At 38.6% G+C, this 18,172-nt stretch overlaps 1 protein-coding gene and 1 long non-coding RNA gene across 2 annotated transcripts in view; one reads left to right on the top strand and one right to left on the bottom strand.

Moving 5' to 3' along the window:
* The window catches only part of shank3b (SH3 and multiple ankyrin repeat domains 3b), a 31,559-nt gene that overhangs the window by 1,236 nt on the left and 12,151 nt on the right, over positions 1-18,172 (top strand). The window contains 11 exon segments of the mRNA XM_056245186.1: positions 4,485-4,750; positions 6,575-6,778; positions 6,885-6,956; positions 8,193-8,301; positions 9,258-9,409; positions 9,534-9,701; positions 9,851-9,967; positions 11,644-11,721; positions 12,101-12,167; positions 16,665-16,917; positions 17,489-17,652. Of these exon segments, the coding sequence (XP_056101161.1) occupies positions 4,553-4,750; positions 6,575-6,778; positions 6,885-6,956; positions 8,193-8,301; positions 9,258-9,409; positions 9,534-9,701; positions 9,851-9,967; positions 11,644-11,721; positions 12,101-12,167; positions 16,665-16,917; positions 17,489-17,652 (1,582 nt within the window). The 5' untranslated portion in view covers positions 4,485-4,552.
* On the bottom strand, positions 627-17,546 carry LOC130079941 (uncharacterized). Its single transcript, XR_008806630.1, has 3 exons — positions 17,440-17,546; positions 1,813-2,045; positions 627-947 (listed from the first exon to the last, which is right to left on the bottom strand). It is a non-coding gene; the product is annotated as an uncharacterized LOC130079941 (long non-coding RNA).

Genomic DNA, 18,172 nt, shown 5'->3' with positions numbered 1-18,172 from the left:
CATTAAAAGTTAGAAACATCACTTAAATTTGCATTCATTGCTCTGACCTCTCAGATGGTCAGTAAGATCTCAACCAAAGTCCAAGTGTATGAGATATTTAGGAAATTAGTTGGCATGAAATCTGTTTTTCGGCAATTCTTTTTTAGACAGTTTTTATGATATAGCTGCAGTTTCTTATGATGTGTAATAACTGACTACATATTTGACATAACATATAAAATAAACACATTTTATTGGACTGTCCAGCTTTTAATGCAAGTAGAAAACATTTTTATGAAGTAACCTCACTTAAAGACTTGTTTAGTCAGATTTTACCAGAAAAGGTTTTAGAATTTTTTTCATATGTTAATGTTAAAAAATCTCGTATAATATTAACTGCTGTATTTTTTTCTGTTTGCCTGGTTGCTGTATTTATGCAACTTTGTATTTTTGTAATTCAGTTTTTTGCCATAAAGATAGCCTCAGATGCTGACATTAAATAAAACTATACTATACTATACTTTTGCACTGGTTGCATTGATTTCTGCACTGTCAGCCACTAACCAAATAAGTTAAATTTGTGACTGATCATGTGACTCTCAGATGGTCACATGCTCTTCCATTAACGCGCAAGATGCTGTTTGGATCATCTCAAATCAAGCTGAAGAACATGATCATCATGCTTGACACAAAGCAGCTCGAGTGCTGCTGTTCTTAAAGCAAAAGGAGGACAAGCCAAATACTAATACATTCTGAAATTCTCACTCAAGTTCATATACATTATTTGTCAAGCTACCCAAAACCACCAAATTGGTGCATTTAGTGCGTTTCAGTGGGAGATCTCTAAGGATCATTTTAAGAAGTCTGCAGCCTTATAACTTCAGTCAAGTTCTTACCCCACAGATCCAGGCGTGAAGGTGTGTCTTATGTAACAGAGAAGGAGCACACTCGTGTGATTTCTGTTTGATCTGATGAAATCAAAAGGAAATGAAATCTATCAGGACTTTTTGCAGCTGTCATCTATCACAACACCTTCATATGTGATTTCAAATATTGATATATTCAGCATTAAAGACCTATACGCAAGAGACTACAGTATTGGTGCTATATCATAAATGTTTTGTGATTGTGTTACAGAGGCCCTCCTAGTGTGCGGTGGAAATAGAAACGTTACTGTTCTATAACAGCGTGTGTGTGTGTGAGAGATTTGTAGGAAGGAGTGTGGGTGTCGGTAGTCTTTATTTCTGTTCCACATTCATGTGTGTGAGGTGAATTTTTGTATCGCCTGAGGAAAGAGCGGAGTTATCAGAGGCGTGCAGCCTTTCCTAAACTTCCTGCAAAAACATCCCGAGAAGCCTCGGCCCAAACCAGCCAGGAAGAAGGCCAGGAAGTTGGGCTGAGATCACGGGAAGTAAATTACAAAGCCAGAAAGGCCTAGGATAAAAACAGGTCCAGTGGAACTTTTTGGAGACAGTAGCCATGTTGCTTTAAAGAAATGATAGTGGTGCTTCGGATGTGTGTTAATGAGAATATGTGGGAGTTTCAGTGGTCCTGTATTTAAAATTGATGGGATTATGAAGGTTTTTATATTTCTTCATTCAGTCTGGCATCATTTTTGGTGTGACTGCAACATGCTTTGATAAATGCATTATCCAACACCATGCATAAATAAAATCTCTTATTTATCCAATCAAAGCACATATAATGCCTTGTTGCTACATTTTATCCACTTCAAATTTCCAGAGGTACTTGAACGGCCTGTATTGAGTGGCATTAGGAGTGAGAGAGGTGTTGTTGATTACAACTGGGATATGTATTTAAGCGTAGCCTCACCTGTGATGTTTATAGATGAGACGATGGTGATTGGTTGAGACACTGGAACCGCTTATTGGTGGAGGTCCACAAACGATGCTTTTGGTTGGTTGAGATGGTCTGGAGGAGACCTTCCTGCTGTAATTTCCTCTTTCCTGCTGGTTTTCCTGCTCGGGAATATTCAGCATCAGGGTTGGGCTTAAAGTGTCCTGAAATCTCAGACCTCCAAGGGAGTGCCGGGACGTTCGGCCCTGCTATATTACAAACACAAAGTTAGGCATTGTGGAATACTGGCCGAAAACCATTGGAATAAAGACGGAAAGCTCAGAAAAGTTTGATCGTACGGGAAGCCTCACATGGGAAGTGCAGGTCAAAGTTGAACTCCTCCTTGTTTCATTGTTATTCAATATTTTTAGCTTGTTAGTGGCATTTGCTAAAGCAAGTATGAGTATTAGCATATACAGATAGGGATTTGAACAAAATCTTTGGCATGAGACTTGTCTGTTTTGCACGATGTATGATAAGTGATCAGACTTATAATTTTGCCTGCCAGATGATAAAATGTTTACATTCTCTGTATTATTTCATGTTGATTGAGTGGTTCTTGGTGATTGTAGACCTCTTGATATGTCAGTACTTTAAATGAGTTAAATGATGACATGCCATCTCAGATCTAAGATTCTGCTCGTCATATAGTATAACAATGCTGATGGAGATTATACTTACTCTTTACAGGGATTTTCCATTTCATGTTATCTGTGACAATGTCTGTTACATAATAGAGGACTTCCCTTCTGTCTCTGTGGACAATAGTCAAGAGTGTCTGAAATGTTTTAGCTTGTGTGTGATTGCATTGGAATGAGTGAGTAGGTGGACGGCTACATGTGGCCGGCTGTGATAATAGTATGGTAAAAGAATGAGTGTGTGATACGGCATATTTCTCTGAGAGAAGTATTTAACCCTCTGATGCATTCAAAATGCATCTTTTTACTTCAAAACAATAATATATTATCATTTCTAATGTTTTCATGGTGTTCTGAGAGAGTTCTGACATCTTTCAATTCAGACATGTGGACTTTACCCGGCAAACACAGAACTTTCCGCTAAAGTTAGTGTAGCATATGGTTTCCCTTTGGTTGTATCTTTGGGAGTCAATTCATAACATTCAAGGAACGTTCCTTTTAAGTATTTTTTTTTAATATACATATACCTGCTCCCAGAATGTTCTTGGATCCAAACAATGCTGGGAATGTTGTCATAGGCTAGGCAATATAAACTTCTAGGGCTGAGGAAAAAATATTGAAAATCCCAAGAATCATCTTTTGTTTTCAGTTGATGAAGGAACAGAATATAGTGCCTCCCATCAAATAAATATCAATAAGCTTTGTGCTTTGTTACTTTTGAGATAATCTGAAACAAACTCTCAGATTTCAAATTCAAACAATAAATACCGCTTTGGCGCTCTTTCATGTGGCGCGACAGATCGTTGTAACGCCTCAGATCAAGCAAAGCGCATGTGAACCGATCATCTCGTCCGCTTTACTACTAGTTATTTCACAAAATAAACATGAATGAACATCACAAGGTATGTTGAAACATACAGTGCAACTTACCGAAATCCATATCATATCTCATGTAATCGCTCAATTGGTGTTTCAACCGTGGGAAAGACGTCAATAAAACAGCCTGTAAATTTACCTCAGAAAATGACCATAAACTCGTTAGAAAAATGAACTCCCATTTAAATGTTTATATTTCAAAAAACGAAGTAGAAACATAATTATGTAATTATAAAGTTAGTATTATAACTTTATTATTATAAAAACCTCCTTGTGTGTAAGTAAATGTTTGTATACAAATCAGTTAATTTTAACCTTCAATATTATTGTAATGTAACAACTGACTCCCTATGTAGTTTAATGCATTATTTGGGATTTTTTCCATTTGGAAAATGTGTCATGTACTGTACCGGTTACATATCCAAATTAATCTATATCGAATCAATATCCAGCCCTAAAAAAATTCACAACATAAACAGGACAGACATATAGAATTATGGGAGAAGGTCAAAAGTAATCGCCCATGATGGTTTGGATGCAACACGCACCCTGAATGGTTTAAAATGATATTTTGAAGTGGACATCATCATGCCTCAGAGGGTTAAGTAATTGAAATAGGTGTCAAGAGTTGGCTTGTTGCTTGTGATGCTGTAGAAGGAGAGACGGCGGTGAGTGTGTGAGATTTTGCACAGCTGTCTCTAAAGAGGAAGTGGTAGCGCACCAGAACAAGCAAAGTGCTGAGTTGCCATGGTAACTTGGGATGCAGGGTTCCCTCAATTTCCATTATTCCCAAGTGGATCTGCTTCACAGTGTCCATGGCAACCACTCACAACCAATGGAGTCCCTATCTCTTTCTGTCTCTCTCTCTTCTCACTCTCTCTTTCAAACTCTCTCATCCCATCATTTTATCTTGATTTGTGATTTGTGGTAAAATGTCATCTCCATGCTTACATCCAGACGTCATTACCTGTCACACTTTGACATTATTAGCCACAGATGCTTGGGTGTGCGTATTATAAAACAGCTCTGCGTACATTCTTCCTACTAGTATATAGATACATCAAATAACAGTCAACATAAACCAGTGCTTTAGAATGAGTTTGACTGAAAATGCAGGTGTATGTTGTGTTGTAGGGTTGTGAGGCCGGCGTGTTGAGCAGAACGCACACACACACTCACACACACACACACTCTCCCGGAGCATGCCTATCAGTCCACCTGCCGACGGCAAACATGAGGCTCTCGACCGGCCGCGGCAGCAACACGCCCCTACCAACGGCAACCACGGAGATGACAGCAATTGGGCCTCTCCTGGGAGTCAATCTACCTCCGACCCTATGGAGGATCTCCACGGAGGCGCAGCTGTCATCCGCATCGGAATCCCTGATTTGCAGCAAACGGTGAGTACTCTGCTCTCACACACATATGCATATGCAGGCTCATTCTTTTCCTTGAAATGGCTGCACTGCAGCACAGAAGTAGAGAGTGGCAGTGATTGGTACAGACTGAGTTGTTGACTCTGCGTGGGAGTGAGGGGTGTGTGACAGAGGCTTACAGCATGTCGTCTACATGCACGCGTGTTTCTGTGCAAGCATCTACAGTCGTGTTTGCTGCAAGATGGCGATTGCATGTACTGTACAGTGCCGTCCAAAAGTGGACTTTTCAACCCCAGTTTATTTCCTGAATAAATTTGCACTTTTAAATGATGTTATGTAGGACATGTTTACATAATCCTGCCATACACATAATACCTTGCTCCTCTTTCTGAGAGCCTTTGCAGCATCCAGCGTAACTCCCTGCTTTCTGTCAAAAGTTATGTCCGACGGGGAACGTTAAATTTGCGTTTTGTATTTTGCACAGCTATCACCCTGTAGCTCAACAATGGTTGCCCACTGAAGCTAAGCAGGGTTGAGCCTGGTCACCTGGATGGGAGACCTCCTGGGAAAACTAGGTTGGTGCTGGAAGAGGTGTTAGTGAGGCCAGCAGGGGGTGCTCACCCTGTGGTCTGTGAGTACTAACGCCCCAGTGTAGTGATGGGGAAACTATACTGTCCCCAGAGATCCAAGGTCCTGACTCTATGTGGTCATTCAAAATCCCTGGATGTCCTTTGAAAAAGAGTAGGGGTGTAACCCCGGCATCCTGGCCTGCCCATTAGCCCCTGTCCATCATGGCCTCCTACTCATCCCCATATACTGATTGGCTTCATCACTGTCTCCTCTCCAACAATAAGCTGGTGTGTGGTGGACATTCTGGCGCAATATGGCTGCCGTCGCATCATCCAGGTGGATGCTGCACATTGGTGGTGGTTGAGGAGATTTACCCTTCCATATTGTAAAGCTCTATGAGTGCAGAGAAAAGAGCTATATAAATATAACAAATTATTATTAATATAATTATGGTCATAAAAGTCTTTTTTTTTGCTCTTCTGCTTTTCACATTCTAGAAACCTTCGAACAATTTTTTTTTAAAGTAAAAAGATGTCATAAGTTGTCATGAGTACATCCGTATTGATGGATGATAAATAGTTGTGATCAAATAGCACAGGCCTTGATCTCTAAAACGATCTTAAGTGAAGTCTAAAGCCTGGTGGATTTGGAGGAAATATTTAAATGGACAGAAAATCATGTGGGTTTTTTTTAATACAAACTATTTGCTGTAGTGAATCTTGTGGCATTTAAGGACACTTGATGGCAAATTAAACAGACCTGCTAGTCTTTCGAGTCTTTGGCCCTATTTACACCTGGTATTAAGATGCATTTTGGTCGATCGAATTACAAGTTGGACAATGCTAAATTCAGGAGTAAACAGAGTTTAAAACATTTTGTCCACTTTCGACCACTTCCAGAGTTATTTCATCCATCAGATCGAAATACATATACGCGTCCAAAGACCCTCCCTTTCGAAGAAATCAGGATAGAAGTGGTTGAAAGTGGACAAAAGAGACAGATTAAAACACCAGGTGTAAACGGGAACATGTCTCCCACATCTACTTGTGATCCGATTGACCAAAACGCATCTTGATACCAGGATAAACAGGGCATTTAAGCCTTGGTGTTCATATGGTTGATGCAGGTTCGAGTCCAACATGCAACAAATCCTGATAAATATCACCTTAGCTGATTTTCTGTCAATCTGTATAATAAAATATGCAAAAGTCTCAAAATAAAAGTAAAAATACTTCTTGTTCATGTAGGGATTTGTAACGCGTGTATGTTTGTTTCTAGAAATGCCTGCGATTGGACCTTGAGGCTCCAGTGTGGGTTTGTAAGCAGCGAGTTCTGGTCACTCTGACACAAAGCCTGACCGATGTGCTTAACTATGGCCTCTACCTCCCTGCCTTTAATGGGCGCGCCGGAAAGTTCCTCGATGAGGAGAGATTGCTCAGGGAGTATCCTCTCCCTACGATCACACCTGTACCGTACCTAGAGGTGCACATACTCCCCCTTCTGCATCCCACGATGCTTTAGATCTCATATTATTGGCTCAGGTTGCTGTTATTATCATTTACCTGTCAATTCATTTGTGTGACTTCAGTTCCGTTACAAGAGGCGTGTTTACACTCAGAGCCATGTAGATGACAAGCAACTGGCCAAACTACATACCAAGGTAACGTCTAACATGCATGTACACTACCGTTAAAATGTTTGTGGTTGGTAAGAATACTTATATTCAGCAAGGATGCATTAAATTGGTCAAAAATAACAGTAAAGACATTAATGTTAAGGTCTCAATTTTTAAATAAATGCTGTTCTTTTGAGCTTTCTATTCAAAGAATCATGAAAAAAAGCAGCACAACTGTTTTCAACAGTAATAATAAGAATAATAAGAAATGTTTCTTGAGTAGCAAATCAGCATATTATTATCATACTTCAGACTGATTTCTGAAGGATCATTTGACACTGAAGACTGGAGTAATGATGCTGAAAATCCAGCTTTGATCACAGGAATAAATTACAATTTGAAATCGAGAACATTATTGTACTTAAAAATAACAGTTTCATGGCATTACTGTTTTTACTGTATTTTTCATCAAATAAATGCAGCCTTGGTTTGCATAAGAGACTTCTTTTAAAAACATTTTTTAAAATCTTACCATCCCCAAACGTTTGAACTAGTGTATATTTATATATAATTCTGTTGTTCTAAAAAACGGATATTTTTCCATTAAAAATCGTTATCTGGAACGAGCTGTAATCTATTGTTTTTAGTCCTAAAATAATAGCATATGTCTCTGTGACAGTTCTAGACTCAACTCCAAATAGAGTCCATGCTTCTTTTTTTTAGCCAAATCAAATAACTAGCTAGCAACACTCTCTGTCTGTGAATTCCGGTTTGCTGACATGTCTTTAAAGGATGGGTTTGGGAAAGAGGACATGTGGTTCAAGTTAGCAAAATGGCAGAAGTTATAGCAAACGAATTTGAATTGCTTACAGTACCTTTAAAAGGGCAATAACCTACAGTTTGACTGCATTATTTTTTTAAGTCCACATGTGTTTGTCAAGGTTTCTTGCAGGAAAAACTGAATTTAATTTTACATGACTGTTTTCTGACTAGAATTGTACAGACTATTTTGCTACTATATCTTTAAGATATGTGAATGAGCTATCTGTTATGATTGGCTAATCTTTTTGCATTTGTAATGAGCAACTTCCATTCATTTTTTTATTTTTGCATCTTACTTCTTAGTAATGCTTAAGGCAGCTTTGCATTGTGAATGTAGTATGTTGATCCCTTGTATTTATTCGATATTTCATATAAAAACTGCTTTCCATTAAAGACCTTGAGTTACTCAAAACATTGTTGACTGGTTAGTAATCTAAGACTATTTTCCATTGTTGCCAGGCCAATTTAAAGAAGTTTATGGAGTATATACAACAGAGGTGTGTGGAGAAGGTCTGCAGGTTCCTGGAGAAAGGGCTGGACCCCAATTTTCATGATACTGAGAGCGGAGGTGATTTTATTATATTTTTTAAAATAAATTCTCCATGTGCAAGTTTGAGTATATTTCACATCACTTCCCGAACCTGCCTTCAAACTTGGTGCAATGCATCTAAAAAGATGCCGTTTTGAACATTGGAGAAGTGCCATTTGAGAGTCTTGGCAGGAATGAGAAGATTACCATTGAACAATAGTTTAAAATTTTGGTCTGTTCAGCACATAAAGCTATTGCATGACTTCACAAGTCATATAACCTCCTTTTTTTTTCATTTGGTTCTTAACTCTTTCCCCGTCAGCGTAAAAAAAAGAAAGAAAAAAAAGTTGCAAGCCACTGCCGGCATTTTCGATAATTGTAGCTTCATGCATTTTATTTTTATCAACACTTGAATGTGGGCAAGTTTCATAAAAAGCAACCGTTTGAACAAAAAGCTGAGAAAATCATGTTGTTGTTTTTCAGACTACGACGTGCAAGCAATGGTTTCATCGCTTCTTTCTGCATCTTTTTCACCTGTTTTTTGATCCAGAGATGCTCTACTCTTTCAGGAGATGCGAAATAGCGCATACAGCCCTACCGTATAACAGTGAAAACACAGAAAGCTGGAAAATTCCGTCAGTGGCGGGGAAAGAGTTAAATTGAGCTTAGAGACATAGATCACAATCTACTTTCATTTTATGCAAAAGAGCAACTTCTGCCAAACATCTCATTTCGGGTTTCATAGAACACACTAAATAATACAGGGTTGGAACAACATAAGTAAAGCATGGCAAAAAATTTACTTGGGGTGAAGGATGGGTGAACTATTCCTTTAAAGTTTGCCTTGATTAGCATTAAGGATACTTTAATGAATGTAAATTAAGTACAATGCTAATCAGCCAAGGACATTCGACAAAATTAACTAATCATATATTCGCTGAAATGGATTTGACATTTAGCATTTTTAATCATCTCCGCATGTGTGATGTTTCCAGAATCTCCTCTCACTCTCGGGGCCCAGCTGGACACTTGTGCTGAACTGATTAAGGTGTTGAGGAGCGGAGGAGCCCATCTGGACTTCAGAACCAGAGATGGCCTGACGGCGATGCACAAAGCGGTCCAAACGCACAACCATGTAGCATTGACTGTGAGTTGATGCACTTTCCCTCCCACACGCACAATCCAAAGAAAGACTCATCCTTATACAACTCATCGCAAGCTGTTGGGAGTCTGTGCACATATGTCCGTCATATTTCGTGTGCTATCCGCAGACATTGTTGGATCTGGGGGCGTCTCCAGACTATAAGGACAGTCGTGGGCTCACCCCCCTCTATCATAGTGCCATGGTCGGGGGAGACCCGTACTGCTGCGAGCTGCTGCTGTACGATCACGCACAGCTGGGCTACAGCGACGAGAACGGCTGGCAGGAGATCCATCAGGTAAAGCTCAGAACTCTCTCGTTAAACGCAAAGAGACAATCTCCTGTAGCATAAAGTTTCATTCTCCAGCGAGACTAAATATATCCTTTTTATTGTTTGCTACAACTGCAGCAGTGGGTGATCGGAGCGTGTGTGTTTTTGTACATTAGGCTTGTCGTCATGGAAACGTGCAGCACCTTGAGCACCTGTTATTCTATGGAGCGGAGATGAGCTCTCAGAATGCCTCAGGAAACACAGCACTACACCTGTGTGCCCTCTACAACCAGGTACACACACCCACAAATACTCACACAGATTCTTCCTTCTCAATGCCATCAGCTATGCTTTCTCCATGTTCAGAATGGCAAACTATTTTTAAATGATGCTCATTTACAGGTTCATAATTGTGTCTGCTAGAATATGTTTACATCATTTAATGTTCACAAATCAAATTTTTCTTATAATTTACATTGTTGCATGCAGCACCATTCTTTCACCCTCTGTCTGAACGCTCTGTTTTAGTTTCGGTTTCTTTAAAACACGGCTTCTGAAAAGCACATTCTGTTCTGATTGGTCAGCCGGGCCCGGTTCACATTTATCTGTACACATCTATTGTGATTGGTCTACCGCTTAGCTGGGCCGTAACCACCATAGACGTGGAGGAGGACAAGTCCTCCCCAAAAATCAGAAATGGCCAAATTGTCCCCCCCAATATTTGATATTCTTGATGCTGCCCTTCTGCACTCTTTTACACACTTCTCTGTTTGTTGTTAGGATGACAAAAAGTTTAAAAAGTTATATTTTTAGGCTGCTCTGCCTCAGCGATCAAACAGCTCTGATCAATGTCAACATAATTATGATAGCCAATCAAATCAAAGTAGGCGGGGCTTACTGTTCACAGAAGAACGCTTTAGTTTTAACAGTGAAAGAGTGCGTGGTGAGATGCAAGTAGCTAAACATTTAATATTTGACAACAACGATATAAATGTTCAATGGTGACAGTAATATCCAGAGATCCAAACTACTCAACTTTATCAAATTTTGATGTTTTTAATTGAAAATATGCTATCATTTACATGATTCATGTCACTGAATGTGACAAGAAACATTTTTCGTTTTTGACATATTAGACATATGAATAAGAGTGAATGTGTGCACATTTCACAATAAAAAATTATTGTAAATAGTTTACATTGAATATTTCATAACCATAGAACTTTTTACCATTCTTATTTCTTTTCATTTATTCCCTTAAATCACTTTGAATCCTTCAATTATTCAATTCCTTTAAATAACCCCTCTCACCCCCGTCATTACACAATTTAAAAAAAAAATTCACGTTTTACTTTGTCTGAATAGTGCCGATTTTGTGACACCGATTTCTGATGTCGTCTAAATGAGTAAGTTGTTTACTTTGTAATTCATCCAACCATTTCCACCATTTCGACCCATTCAGGACAATTTGCAGAGCGGCTGTGAACATGATTAAGCATTGATAGGGTTTCGCCAATCACAGCGATGTGGAGGCACCATCTCCTCTAATGTGATATTTCACGGTTACCTTCACATTCACACTATAGGACCTCAATGAAAACAAGAACGCAAGGAATTAAGGCAAAAAATACACTGCCTGCCTCTGAAACTTGATCGGACAGTGTTACTGTAGAAAAATACTTATATTTCTTAATACTTGTTTTACTGTTGGTTTTACTGTTATCTCCCTTGCTTCCTCAGAGGAACTCTTTCGCACTCATTCTGCTTTACATGCTATTAAAAGTATAGTTGTAGTCAGTCAGTATACATACTTCGCAGTTGGCCGTATTCTAGTATTTCACTGTATGTAGTTATTAAACTCAGCTGGGGATCAAATCACATACACATTTGAAGGGTGTTATAGCTATAATCTCTTCTGTTTCCTTTGCACTCATCTGCTTTTTCTTTGTTCCCTCTGTCATATCTATAGGAAGGCTGTGCTAGAGTTCTCCTGTTTCGAGGAGCAAATAAAGAAATCAAGAACTACAACAACCAAACAGCATTTCAGGTACCACGTCTCTCAGCTAATGTTTTGGCTCAGCACTACTTAGGGCCAGATTTACTAAACAACAGACATGCTTTTTTGGGGTGGTAAATAATGGCGCAAATACCAGTAAATTGACTAGCGCAAACCTTAGTAAATCACTCCCCCATACATTTTGCGTCTGAAAAGGAAACTCTTACAAATGCATATCAGCTGCAACAATAACCCTGTCCACGCCTTTTCAGCGCTAATTTTTCACTGCGTCTCTTTAGTACATCCTGACAGTAGGGTTTGCGCTGGCACAAGCTGTTAGTAAATCTGGCCCACAGTCTTTAATGGGATAGGTCCCTATACTACTTCTTAAATCAAGTGCTCTTGACATGTTAAATGCTTTTTCTGGTAGGTTGCCATCATCGCAGGGAACTTTGACCTGGCAGAAATCATCAAGATCCATAAAACCTCAGATGTTGGTGAGTTGATCAGGATTCAGTTTGAACTGTTTGAAACATCAGGCCTTAAATCTTGGGTCTATTTTACTCGGCACCACAACACGACACCGTCATAAACTAAGCCTGTCTAGATAAAATCCATTCAATCAAATCCAAATCCATTATCGGGTAACATTACAGATAAAGCCACACTTTATTATTTATGCAGCACGAGTGCTCCTTTCAGAATAAAAGCAGAAATGACAACATAAGAGCGTTTTATCTCATGAAGCAGCACGAAACTAGTAACTTAATCACTGTATGCGTCAAAACAATCCATAATTGGATATCTTTTTATTTAAAACAGTCAGTCAGTCTGAATGTGCAAGATTTTGATCTGGCTATTGTTTCTATCAGTGCTCTTTACAATACGTGATTTAAACTGTTTGTCAAACTAGTATATGTGGGCTAATCTCTTTATAATTTGTGTGTGTTTCTCTTTGTAAATCTCAGTCATGCTCTTTGTGATGTAATCTGTGAGTCATCTGTAATTTATGTGTAATCTAAGTGTGTTTCATGTGCTGATCTCTGTGTCCAGTCTTCATGATGTATTAACTCACCAGTGCAATCCCCACTTTGTGTGTGTGTTTTTTGTGTGTTTTTTTTACCCCACAGGTTGTGGCTCTATACACCTGCAGCTTTGATTTGACTCAATACTAAATGAGATCTGGTTTAAAGTGGTCATATCATGAGGAATCAAAATTTCATTCAGTATACTAAAACGGCATCTTTCCAAACGGAAAACGTCCTTCCCAGTCCAAAAAGACCATTTGTCGAAACAAACCTGTGAAAACTTTTCCAGCTTTCTGATGTAAATCAAATAATACAGTTGCGTTCATATTATATAGCTGTGCAGGGATGATGTATTTTAGTAGCACTTCCGGTTCCATCATCCTGAAGTCAATGGGTTTTTTAAATGTTTTTTTTTTAAATGCTAGAGGTCTCAAGCTCAAGATATTTTCATGTTTTACTCAAAGATATAAGATATCAAACTATTATAACTTTCAGGACAAATGTTTTTAACCAAAGACTGAAATAGTTCTCAGAAGCTTAGTGATGGTGACGTTAAAGTCACGTGACCATGTTGTATTTACGCCTCAAAATCCATAAAAGTTCTGTTCATTTGCGAAGATTATCACGATGAACAAAACATGAAAGAATCAAAAGCTTTTGTTAAATCACAGACCATAATTTCTGCAATAATCCAAAAGTCAATGGAACGATCCTATTGTGTTTTTGTCGAGGAAACAGGGTGATGCAATTTTCCGGGTTGGCCGTCATCATTCCTGCACCACTTTATTTGAGTTCCCAACCACAGCTGCTCAGAGCATGCTGGGAAAACAAGAACTCACGGTACCTAAATGCATTTAGTAAAAAAAACAGAGACTTTTTCACAACTATCACTAAAGGCTATAAACAATCTTTGACATTTAAGGAGGCAGCACACATTATTAAGAACCAATGGTGTGTAATCATATAAATATTTTATGTATAATAGCATCTTCTGGGCAGTATTAAACAACAACCGCCTATAACCTATTCGCCCATATTTACATCCGAGTCTTAAAAGGTACAGCAGCAAAACTGCTCATTTAATTATAAGGGTCAGAAAGAGGGTGGAAAATGGTGATGAAAACTAAATTACTGTGTATTTGATATGTTTTAGGTGTGATATGACCTCTTTAATAAAGTCTGACTTTATGTATGATATTTATGTCCATAAAGCGTGAACCATCAAGGACATGGCAGTCCTTTTTATACATTTTTATAAGTTCCCTCTGTTTCGATTCAAATGAATTGGACGCATTACATATATTCTAGGGCTGTGCTCAGAATATCGATACGACGATACATCGTCATGAACTCCTGACGATGCGCGTATCGATACAGCAACTGCTGTATCGATACTGTCGTGCTTTTGAATGTAGCCAATTCAGGGCTCGAATTTCAGCGCAGGATTGCAAGTATTACGCATTATTCTAACCATTCCCGCAGGTCTCCCACTTATAATGATTAATCCATACAGGTTATAACATCGAATTAGTCATTTTAAAATATTCGAGACACAATTTCACAAACAGCGTGAGTGTTCAGCTGAGCCGCGTCTTCTGTCTCTGTCTCTCAAAATGGGTTGCTCAAGGCAAGCGTCAAACGCGCTGAAGGCGGCGATACACTCTCGCTTTCGGGAGTTGGGACATGACGGAATATTCACTTGCATATTCGGGCGAGTATTGCATTGTCACTTAAGTTTACCATTCGCTCGTCTTTTTAAGTCTTACCACGCAAAACATTCAAGCGATTTTAAACTATTCAGTGCTCGCACGCTCTGAGAGATGGTTTTCTCTGCATGCATACATAGAGTAAAGCCGCCTCACAAACAGCCTGTGAGTAACAAAAGTTCTTTTTCACGGATTATATCGCTTTTACGGACAAAAACAAGCAAAATGATGTCAAAAATGTCAATCTTGGTGAGTATCTAATACAGTCGGTTAATGCATGTGACAGTATAATGAACACAGGATCCGTGCACTAGCTCTTAAAGTGACAGCAGCCATGTGTGTCTGTCATTAATATTGTCGTCAAAACAACAAAAGATAGCTTTAATTATAAGGAATCTGGATTTATAGCCAATGTATTTAATTTAGTCAGGACTAAAATACTACCCAATGTTATTTTACATTTAATTACTTTAAGTGTCTGTAGTATTTCTGAATACTACTGCTAGACCTATTCAAAAACGTTTCTCTTTATTGGTAGGCTATATTTATTCTATTGTATTTATTTGTTTAAAATGATTTCAACGTAATGTAAAGAAATTACTTTGTTTGGTGCACATTCCAACACTTATTTAATTGAACTCTCATTGTTTTTTAATGACAAAAACGAAATAGTTTTTCAGTTATCACAACTGTTATAACACTGTTTATTCAATGAAGATATTACTGCCACTAAACTCTGCTCAAAAGAAATTTAAATTCCAAATTGATCCATATCGTGATACGTATCGTATCGTGGCTTTAGTATCGTGATGCGTATCGTATCGTGACATTGTTGGTGATACACAGCCCTATTCTTAAACAGAATGAGGTTCTTAGGCTTTGGGTTCTGATGAGTGATTCCTCTCTATCCCAGCCCGATAGAGGTTAATCTGTTCTGCTAGTTCTTTTCTTTATGATAGTCTTGGACATATCCATTCCAGTATCCTGGAGAGTGCTCTTGATCCATTCGACAGGCGAAAATGGGTTTTATTCACAACTGATAGGATTTTTCAGGAATCCATTACAGTGGTCAATCTGGTCTAGCGGGTCATTTGATGTTGCTGCAGTTTTTCGATGATTTAGGCTATTACTTTCTTAACGGCACCCCCATTTGATCCATTTGAGATGTGTCCTTTTCTTTATCATGTTTTTTTGTGTCCTTTTCCCCAAAATTTTAAACGCTTTTTCTATCAAAACATTGCTTAGTTTGAATGTCCGACACAACAGGATATTAGAAAAACTGGATATTAAAAGGACTGCAATTTCCAAATGGTTCTCGGTTTAAGGATCTAAATGTGTGTGTGTGTGTGTGTGTGTGTGTGTGTGTGTGTGTGTGTGTGTGTGTGTGTGTGTGTGTGTGTAAACAAGGCAGTAACCATTGAACATTGGGGGGGCCAGATTTTTTCTTTAAGGGATTTCAGGGAATAAAGAAAAAGAAATAAGAATAGTAAAATAAGTTATTCTTGGTCTAATTGTTGTAGTTGTGAAGTAATTAATTGCAACACACATGCACTCTTATTCGTGTCACGTCAAAAACACAAAACGTTTCTTGTCATCATATTCAGTTATGAATTACATGAGTCATGTAAATGATACCATATTTTCAATTCAAAACACCAAAATTTCCTTAAGGTACATGACTGGATATTACTGTCTGTCGCTGAATATTTCTATGGTAAAACAGTTGTCAAATATTACATTTTAAGCTGCTTACACCTTACCACACACTCTAAAGTGTTGCGTTGGAATTTCGCACTAGTCTTCTGTGAACAGTAAGCCCCGCCTTCTTTGATTTGATTGGCCATCACGATCATGTTGACATTGATCAGAGCTGTTTGACCGCTTAGACAGACCAGCCTAAAAATGTAACTTTTGAAACTTTTTGTCATCCTAACCCGCAATTGGGCCATTTCTAATGGTGGTTACGGCCTTGTATATAAATATATTCAAAAATAAAAGTGCACTTTAGTAAATGTAATATGCAGTGGAATGAGCCAAATTGTGTCACAGTACAAAATACTTATTATTTCCTTTTCCATAATTGATTTGTGTGTTGTTAATCTTTTGTTATGTGCATGTCTGATATCTTCCACAAATTGACATGGTTTTATATTATAAGCATGGAGAATTCTCAAAATATAGCAATATAGATGCGAGTAGGCTCTATGTGTTTCTAGGAAGAATGCAGAACTATTTACATGCCACTGTCTTCCTGTAAAAGTGCCTTTCAGGGAGACTCCTTCTTATTCGTCTCGGCGGCGTGCGGTCTGCATATCCCCACGTCGCTCTCTAATGCGATCGGCCAGTGATAACGCTCTAGATGAGAGTCTGCCAGCTCCCTCTCCGGCCCCCTCCCTTCGCAGCCTGCCCCCCCTGGAGCCCGACGACACCGGGCCGTCCCAGCGCAGCCCGCAGGCTGCTCACACACACACACGCAGCCTCAGGAGACACACCCGCTCAGGAGGACACCTCAGGTGTGGAGTCGGCTTTGATTTGTAGTGTATTAAAGAAATGTTTCTCCAAACCAATATGGGTTTTTTTCTCTATTGAACACAAAGTGGGATATTTAGCAAAATGCCCACACTGCTCTTTTCCATAAAATTAATCTTGATTTTAAAGGGTAAGTTCTCCCAAAAATGACAATTCTGTCACATGGATTACTTTAATGATGTCTTTACTACCTTTCTGGGGCTTGAAAGTGGTAGTTGCGTAGCTGTCAATGGAGGGACAGAAAGCTCTCAGATTTCAGTAAAAAGATCTTCATTTGTTTTCCGAAGATGAATGCAAGTCTTACGGGTTCAGAACAACATGAGGGTGAGTAAATGATGACAGAGTTTTCATTTTTGGGTGAACTAACCCTTTAATGTCACTTTAATTTACATTAATGTAACGTATGAATATTATCATTATAATATTAATAATTAAAATAATGAAATAATAATATGGTAATTCATAAAAGTATTGTTTAATAACCTGACATAAAAGAGGATACTGACCTCAGAGCTGGTTGTTAATCACTTTTGCACATACGTTTGCATACTGCAGTCCTGGCAGTCCCGTACAGAGAGAGCCGAGTCCTCCTGCCGTGTCTCGAGGGCCCAAGCGACGGCTGTACAGTGCGGTGCCCGGCCGAACCTTCATCGCTGTCAGTTCTCATTCGCCACAGGGCGAGGGTGAGATCACACTCAACCGAGGAGAGAGGGTCAAAGGTCAGTCGTTCTGTGTGAGATGCAGCAAAAAGATCACTTTTTTATGCTGAAGGTTTCTACTGTGACTGAATAGAAGTGTTTCTTCAACTATGGGCACTTTTGGTCCTGTGGACTTTTAGAAATTAAACAAAATTCTCAAATTCTATTGAATTTGTTTACTCTCAATGTTGAAGTACATGCGTTACAGGTCTTTTTTCCCCTCTTGAACTATCATGAACATTTTTGGACTGTCTTGCAAAGGCTGATTTCATAACTACCACTTTGTTTATCCTAAAAACACAAAATTATGCATTGGCTGGAAATGATAGACTATTACTTAATTTTGTTTTCACATCTCTCATATTTTATCTCCGGCACGTCCTTCACTGTTGTCTGCTTGGTAAATAAGTACAAACTTTTGAGAAAGAAACTGAAGGAGAATTTTTATTTGTTTAAAATTTGATATGTCATGGTTTATAATTATTTCACTCTTCACTATTTACTTTCACTCATAAATTATCAAAGTTATAAAATATCATTT

The sequence above is a fragment of the Rhinichthys klamathensis genome, unplaced genomic scaffold (assembly GCF_029890125.1).
Source record: "Rhinichthys klamathensis goyatoka isolate OS25496 unplaced genomic scaffold, OSU_Roscu_1.1 h1tg000029l_1, whole genome shotgun sequence".
Taxonomy (NCBI): domain Eukaryota; kingdom Metazoa; phylum Chordata; class Actinopteri; order Cypriniformes; family Leuciscidae; genus Rhinichthys; species Rhinichthys klamathensis.
Note: the sequence above shows the minus strand (reverse complement) of the source record. Positions and strands in the feature narration are given on the sequence as shown.